Source organism: Sinocyclocheilus grahami, unplaced genomic scaffold (genome assembly GCF_001515645.1).
Source record: "Sinocyclocheilus grahami isolate Dianchi unplaced genomic scaffold, SAMN03320097.WGS_v1.1 scaffold424.1, whole genome shotgun sequence".
In the NCBI taxonomy this organism is placed as follows: domain Eukaryota; kingdom Metazoa; phylum Chordata; class Actinopteri; order Cypriniformes; family Cyprinidae; genus Sinocyclocheilus; species Sinocyclocheilus grahami.
This window is the reverse complement of record NW_015505603.1, coordinates 463,522-471,533: the sequence shown is the minus strand read 5'-3', so window position 1 is coordinate 471,533 and position 8,012 is coordinate 463,522. Positions and strand designations below refer to the sequence as shown.

At 39.9% G+C, this 8,012-nt stretch overlaps 1 protein-coding gene across 1 annotated transcript; it reads right to left on the bottom strand.

Moving 5' to 3' along the window:
* Nucleotides 1-3,978: 3,978 nt before the first annotated feature.
* Nucleotides 3,979-6,827, bottom strand: LOC107551462 (uncharacterized). Its single transcript, XM_016233074.1, has 3 exons — nt 5,897-6,827; nt 4,483-4,652; nt 3,979-4,080 (listed from the first exon to the last, which is right to left on the bottom strand). Exons 1-3 carry the CDS (start codon nt 6,486-6,488, stop codon nt 3,988-3,990), a joined length of 855 nt encoding a protein of 284 aa, XP_016088560.1. The 5' UTR covers nt 6,489-6,827; the 3' UTR covers nt 3,979-3,987.
* Nucleotides 6,828-8,012: the final 1,185 nt, after the last annotated feature.

Genomic DNA, 8,012 nt, shown 5'->3' with positions numbered 1-8,012 from the left:
TGAAGCAGCACTGCACAGACCATTCTGTGTGTGACATCAAAGTACAGCGAGAGCGATTGTTTTGCTTTTTTGTTAAAGCAGTGCTGCTGTTGTAAAGTTATACAGCTATAGTTGTGTTGCTGGGTTTTAAAGCAGATTCGATTTTTTTTTCTTCCTTATCACTCTGTATTTACAGGATTTCACTGTCCACTCTGTTCAAATGTGGATGAATGGCTACACATAGATGTGTGCACACACTGTCAGAACTGTGTGAGATCACTACCATCCTGCTTTTGTGGGGTGGGTAGGGGTGTTAATTTTCCCCCCATAGGTTAACATTCTAAAAGCTCTTTATTCCAAAGATACTACAAGCTAGTCAGTGTATTCAGTAGGTGTAATGTATTGTAAGTTGCTTCAGAAGTATTGCAAGTATTACGTATAATAATAAAACAGTGCATTGACATAAAAAAGGAAATTTACTTTTGGTACTTAAGTACTTTTAAAAGCAAGTACTTCTGTACTTTTACTTAAGTAAAAATCTGTCTTTACAACTTTTACTTGTAATGGAGTAATATTTGACCAGCAGTATCTGTACTTTCACTCAAGTAATGGAATTGAGTACTTTGTCCGCCTCTGCTAATAAGCCACTGATGCGTGCATTAGAGACAAAAAGAAAAAAAATCTATCACCCACTCAACGCTGCGACTCCAATCACAGTCAGTTGAATCAGTCTGTCTGCAGTTGGCTCCAACAAAAAGCTGTGAAGTGCTCTTGGTGGAGACAGCGCTGTCTGTAACAGGCTACCGACAGGGCTCAGTCAATACATGCCACAGCCACTGGAGAGAAACTAAATTAGATTTTCTCTCAGGCTCCTTTTAACTTTTCTTTTTTTCCCCTCTTCCTCCCTCCCTTCTTTCATCAGTAGCTTCCTCTCAGCCGCTTCCCACCCCCTCCATCTGCCATACTGCCACTTTGACAAGCCGTCACAGTTGTCAAATAAGGAAAACATGTTGGAGGTGACGGTTTTTTGAGTTCCTTGTCAAAGGAGCCTTTATCAGGCTCAGTTCTTGAATATCTAACAGGGATGTTTATATTAATAGGAGTGTATTCTGAATTTCAAACATACATATAGGTTTGCTTTTAGCACCTCTGCTAAATGCAGTTGCTTTTTAGGGAAGCATGTGAGTGTGTAAGTGTGTGTGTGTATGCATATGTGTGTGTGCCTTGTACCTATTCAGTGCCATGGGACGAGATGTTGTCACAGTGGCTTTGCTGTCACCCTTTTAACTGCTGGCAAGAAGCCTGTGAGGTTTACCTTAGGGCCAGGGCTAAATTTAAGTTTGCCGCTCACAGTCCTAATCAGTAGCATCAAAACAACCATTAACTGTGGATCAGTCTGCCTCTCACGACTGCCAGCTCCCAGTGGACGCCACTCATAACAGGGCCAAAGAGAGAGAATCACACAGGAACATGTCCCTTCAGCCCATGTGTCTGCACGGCTACAAGCCAAAGCTAACGATCACTCCTGAGCCCTCACTGTGCACGCACACACACGCACTCACGCATTCACACACACACACACACATACATACACATATTTGCGCTTGTGTAGGTAGCATACAAACAGACCAAAGCTCAAGATCACAATCATGATACGAGAACAACCTGACTTGCATTCCCCCAGGATCTCTGAGTAATCTCTGGTCATTTTGTGCTTACAAATAAATCTGTAATAAGTAAATTCATGCCTAAAATACCCTCTAAATCACAGGCAGGGATCTGCAACTCAGGAATTGCAGCTGCATATTGACTGAACTAATAACAAATCTGAAGAAGGATTCACAAAACTCACACTGCAATAGTCTAAAGACACTTTGAACTGGGAAGAGCACATGGTTACCAGTGCAATTGATTTTAAGTCGAATCACGACGGAAAATCACAAACTCTGGAACGTCTTCTCAAAAACACATGACAGTTTATGGCTTATCTACATGCATGGATTTACTTGGTGAACATGTGAATACAAACCCATTGAAAATGAAATAGCTATTTATATCAATACTAATTTGCTAAATTTCTAAAACATTTTATAATACGTTAAACATAAACAAATCATAAAAAATCTGTAATATATTAAAATGTGTATATAGGTACAGTATGTATATTATTTCCAATTTACAGTATATACAGTAGGTATAGAAAATAATTACCCCCTTTAAAATAATCACGTTGTTGGTTTGCAGCCTAAAATGAAGACGGACACAGTTTTAGTTTTATCCAGCTTTATTTACTCAGTGCAACTTTTAACATCCAAGTGAAAGAAATAACATGTCAGGAAAAAAAAAACCCGAAAAAGAGTTGGAAAAAGGATCACCCCCTTGTGTCAGTATTTTGTTGAACCCCCTTTTGCTTTAATTACAGCCTTTATTCTGTTGGGATATGTCTCTACTAACTTTGCACATCTAGACTTTGCAATATTTGCCCACTCTTCTTTGCAGAACTGCTCAAGTTCAGACAAATTTGATGGTGACCATTTGTGGACTGCAGTCTTCAAGTCATTCCACAGATTTTCAATGGGGTTTAAGTCTGGGCTCTGACTAGGCCATGCAAGGACATTCACCTTTTTCGCTGTGTGCTCAGTTTTGCTGTGTGCTTTGGGTCATTGTCATACTGGAAGGTAAACCTTCTTCCCATTGACAACTTTCTGACAGAGGGCAGAAGATTTTCCTTAAGAATTTGATGGTATTTTCCCCATCCATTTTTCCTTCTATCCTGACAAGTGCGAGATCTTGCGTGGAGCCCCAGATCGAGGGAGATTATCAGTGGTCTTGTATGTCTTCCATTTTCTAATAATTGCTCCCACATTTGATTTCTTCACACCAAGCTGCTTTCCTATTGCAGATTCAGTCTTCCCAGCCTAGTGCAGGTCTATAATTTTGTTTCTGGTGTCCTTTGACAGCTCTTTGGTCTTGGCCATGGTGGAGTTTGGAGTGTGACTGTTTGAGGTTGTGGATAGGTGTCTTTTATACTGATAACGAGTTCAAACAGATGCCATTAATACAGGTAACGAGTGGAGGACAGAGGAGCCTCTTAAAGAAGAAGTTACAGGTCTGTGAGAGCCAGAGATCTTGCTTGTTTGTAGGTGACCAAATACTTATTTTACCGAGGAATTTACCGATTAATTCTTTAAAAATCCTACAATGTGATTTTTCTGGATTTTTTTTCTCATTTTGTCTCTCATAGTTGAGGTATACCTATGATGAAAATTACAGGCCTCTCTCATCTTTTTAAGTGGGAGAACTTGCACAATTGGTGGCTGACTAAATACTTTTTTGCCCCACTGTATATAGCCTTATGAACATACTTATTACTTATCTGTATATCTATCACCATATGTGAGGGGGTTGCCTGATAATGAATCAATTCTGCCACCATCTGATGCATGTCACACATTCCTGAGAATGTGCTGATTCAGACAACACTGGTTTTGTCTTTTTACTTCTGAAAATATACACATCAACAATGTAAGTACTGAACTTACATTTTATTGAATTTTCACCTTCATGGTATAAATAAATGATTGAAGCAAGTGGTTAAACAAAAGTATTGCCTGTAGTTAACGAATTGAGAGGATAGGGGAGGGAAGGGGTTCCTGAATGCCCTCAATGGTATTTTGGGAAGGCCATCTGCTCCTGTTCATGGTTCATTTAACAAGCTACTGGGGACAGGCCATTTTCCCTGAGAGCAACAGGTATAAAATGACTCTGTCCCACCCTGTGAGGATAGAAGCCACTTGACTTTTTTAAATTGATGTCACAAGAGACCCGTTCAGCAGTGTCCTCCACCCTCCCTTACTTCCTTATAACTTTCTAAAATTATTTCTTATAAATTTCTAACTTATAACAGAATGTGAAAGAACATAAATTCACCAAACCTGCTTGCATTTAAGCCCAAAACTCAGTCAGTGTGTATGTTATTCGATAAATAATACAGGTATATTTTCCTTCTTACCTTCCCAGATGTCCATAGGTGTATTGTGAATCTGCAAGCAGTAATGCGATCTCCCCTTGCTTCATCGAAATGGTGCACTCTTCCAGGGCCTATACAGTCACATTTTAAACTTCAGGTAACACATATAGATTTTACTGTACATGCACTGATGATCTCAACAAGATAACTTAAAGGAAGCAATGCATATTATAAGGCTTTAACGCAGTCTGAAGTGTCTAAACAAGCTGGCAAAAAAGATTGACCTTACTAACTTTTCACTGAAAGTGAATCAGCAAGGAGGTGACTTTTTCACAGCCTTGGGTAAACACATACAGAACTCAACATGTGAAAACACAGGTTAATCCCTATGGAAAACTCAACAGGCAGCAGGTGTGAGGTGATAGGCAGGATGCAGGTGGGTGTTCCAGGGCTTCTTGTGAGTGTTTGTGTGTTTGTGTGTGTGTGTGTGTGTGTTTGAGGCTGCCCCTCCTCTGCCTGTCTTTGTGCCTCACCTGGTTGACATCTCCCTCTCCGATAACGAAGACCAACTTGCAGTCTTTCTCCACCACAGTCCTATCCTCCAGCACACCCTGCATTTTCAGTGTGACTTCCTGACCCCAAGCCGGGGTCAGGGCATTCTCGGGACTGGCCTGTAACACCTTCTTCCTTATCAGACGCTCATCTACAGGCAGTTGGGGTAGTGGAGGGAAAACAGGGGGAGGGGAAAGAGATCAACAAGACCCTAAAGCAATAGTGTCAAAGTTGGGGATGTTCTTAGTGGGGTGTTAGTGAAGCTGGTTGACCAAGGAGGTATTTTGGTTAAGCAAGTGTAGGGGTTAGTTCACCCAAAAATGAAAATTTTGTCATCATTTGCCTTATGTCGTTCCAAAACTATATGGCATTCTTACTTCTGTGAAACACAAAAGAAGATATTTTAAAGAATGTTTCAACTGTTTTTGTCCATGTAATGAAATCTATTGAGTCAAAAAACAACACTGACCTCTGTTGACTTTTATTGTTTGGACAAAAACACAGACATTTTTCTTAGTTTTGAAACAACGTGAGAGTGGAATAAGTGATGACAGAATTATCATTTTTGAGAGAACTGTCCATTTAAGAAACTTTTTGGAGACATCAGCACATCAGCATCACATGCTCTAGAGCAGAGGTGCCCAAACTCGGTCCTGGAGGGCTGGTGTCCTGCAGAGTTTAGCTCCAACTTGCCTTAACACACCTGCTGGGAAGTTTCTAGTATGCCTAGTAAGAGCTTGATTAGCTGGTTCAGGTGTGTCTAACTGGGGTTGGAGCTAAACTCTGCAGGACACCGGCCCTCCAGGACCGAGTTTGGGCACCCCTGCTCTAGAGCAACACCCCATACATAACATTCTAGTGTCCAGCAATACTGGTATAGCGTGCACTCTTAAAAATAATGGTCCTTTATTAGCATCTATGGTTCCATGAAGAATTTTTAACATCCATGGAACCTTTCCATGGAACAAAAAGTTATTTATAGTAGAATAAGGTTCTTCAGATTATTAAAATGTTCTTCACACTAAATGTGGGGTCACTTTGGTGAAATTTTGTTGTCAAAAATGGTCCATTGTTTATTGTCATTAGTGTAGTGATGTAGGAAGCATGTATAGTCCCACAGAGGTTACTTTCAAACCAAGCAGCTTTCTATTGGTCATCATGGTGAATGCCTGTGACCAACTTGAACCCTTTGCGAAATCTGCATTGGGAAATCTTTTGCCTTCATATGAAATTCCCAATCGTGTGGATTTGCCAAACCACAGTAAATGTGATGGCACAGAAACATTCACTGGAAGGTTCCTTTTTGAGCCCAAAATTTTCCTAATCTATGGCATCACTGTGAAAACCTTTTTGGAACTCAGACTTAACAAATGTATGTCATCATGGACATCTTACCTGCAATGTCCTTCCAGTCATCTGCCAGAAACAGCTCTTCAAAGCTGGTGGTGGTCCACTCTTCTATCTCAAAGTCTGAAAAAAGGGTGTCCACTGAGCTGTCCCTTTCTTCCACTGCTTCAATTTCCTTAAAACGAACTGTTTTCCCAAAGCTGGGGTTCTTTGTCAGTTTTCTGCTGTCCCCTGTGTCTGATTCATTGGTCTCAGGTGGGCTGGTGTGAGAATTTGAGGAGATGGGCTCATTGGTTGGGTCGCTGCTTGAGTCATTAGCATCTGTTGGCATGTTGCTTAAGTTTTCAGCACACATCATCGCTTCTGCCACTTTATTATCCGTTTCATTTTTTGCCTCACTTCCTTCGTCATCCTCTTTGACTCCTACCGTTTTCTTCCCATTCTCCTTTCCTGTGATATTCGTTCTCTGTAACTCCATGCTTGGTTCTTGAAACACCTGCCAAGGCTGCAAAATAGCTTCTTCACTCTTCACCTCCTGTTTGTCACTAATTGTGTTTACAAACATCTCAGACTCCAACAATGTCTCCTCTGCTTCTTCAGCTTCTGGTTCCATGTCCCCACACGGTGCTAAGGATACCATTTATCTCTTCTTAAAAGTGCTGAATGTCTTCCCAGCACACACCACACACCAGGTTTATAGAAACTGATGTCGCTGCTGCTCAACTGACAAACCGATGAGCACCTATATCCATTAGTGACAGCGTGTAGTATTTTCTAAAGCCTGACATCCACATGGACTCTAATAGAATTATCATGGAAACGCATCGCCACATGACATAAATCCCATCCGTGGTCAGTCCATTTCCTGCAGATTTTGTAAAAGGGTCCTCGTTGAAATGTTTTGCAGTGAAGAACGTAGAAAATGATCAATGCGTGAGAATTGTGTTGAAATGTAAAGCCCTACTGGTCAGTAGTGTTGTGTGCAGTGATAATCTGTTGGATTAGAAGAGCAAAATCTAATCTGCCCCAACGTCTGTAAGCTTCTTAATGACTTCATCACGTCGTCCCATAACGCAGTTTCCATGAATGCATCCACCAATAAGAGGACTTCAGGGACTGGTTGCTTTTTTAATTATAATATAATGTACAAATATAGATTTTTCTTTTTGTAACAATGTAAAAGTGATTTTGATCAATTAAATGCAACATTGCTGAATATAAAGTATTAAATTGTTTCACGCAGACACACACACACACACACACACAAATTCTGGTGTGTATTCTAATCCTATTTACATTATATTGGCAGAACTAAATTAAAACAGATATTTGTCTAGATACCTATCAAAGATACTGAAAAAAACCTGTGCCATATTCTCATGAGGAGAACGGCATTGACCGAAGATAACACACTCTGAACACCTGAACAGGTTTTTCCAGGTTTGCAACATGCCAAGTTTAGATGAAACATCAATGAGCCATGCATAATTTCAAGACAAGACAAGCCTTTAAATGTCCTTATACATGATTGTTTTACACTTATTAAATCCACAAAACACGCTCAAATACATTTTAAAAACAACAATCATTTACACTTGGCTGGCAACGATAACATTTAGCCTGCTTGTTTAACCATTTAAATGGTTTGTTGAGTGAAACCTAATAAACATAAAATTATTGCACCGTTTAGCAATGTGTCATTAGTGCATTCAATTTAAACTTAAATATTCAGTATAAGTACATGGATGTGACTTTATATGCAGGTTTGAGAATGTTGATCTTGGTTTTGTCAACAGATGAAACACACTAGAGAGTTTTACTTGATTACTGCATTAGAGGCTGTTGGCACTGTTTATGGCATGACTGGACTGAATTCTTATTTAACCCGTGCCTTATAATGGCACTTGAACAGCTGTGGAGGAATAGTGTTCTGTTTGTGAATAGTCACTAAGCTGATGACCAAGCGACTTTCTGTTTGAAACAATGACACTGGATAAAATTGATTAACAATGACTCGTTGTTGTTTTAGTTTTTTTTTTACGTAAAAAATACTAATGATTGTTTATCAGCTTGGCAAGCTCACATATTGTGGAAATCTTGGCATCTAGATTCTTTGCAAATGCCAAATGTAAAATCCCCAAACAATGATTGAAATAGGTGGAAC

Bases quoted from the DNA above. Each gene is read 5' to 3' on its own strand.
- LOC107551462 (XM_016233074.1), bottom strand. From the start codon at position 6,488: ATGGTATCCTTAGCACCGTGTGGGGACATGGAACCAGAAGCTGAAGAA. The intron at 4,653-5,896 runs GTAAGATGTCCA...AACTGCCTGTAG, and splicing joins TGACTGGAAGGACATTGCAG to ATGAGCGTCTGATAAGGAAG. The intron at 4,081-4,482 runs GTGAGGCACAAA...GTGACTGTATAG, and splicing joins GAGAGGGAGATGTCAACCAG to GCCCTGGAAGAGTGCACCAT.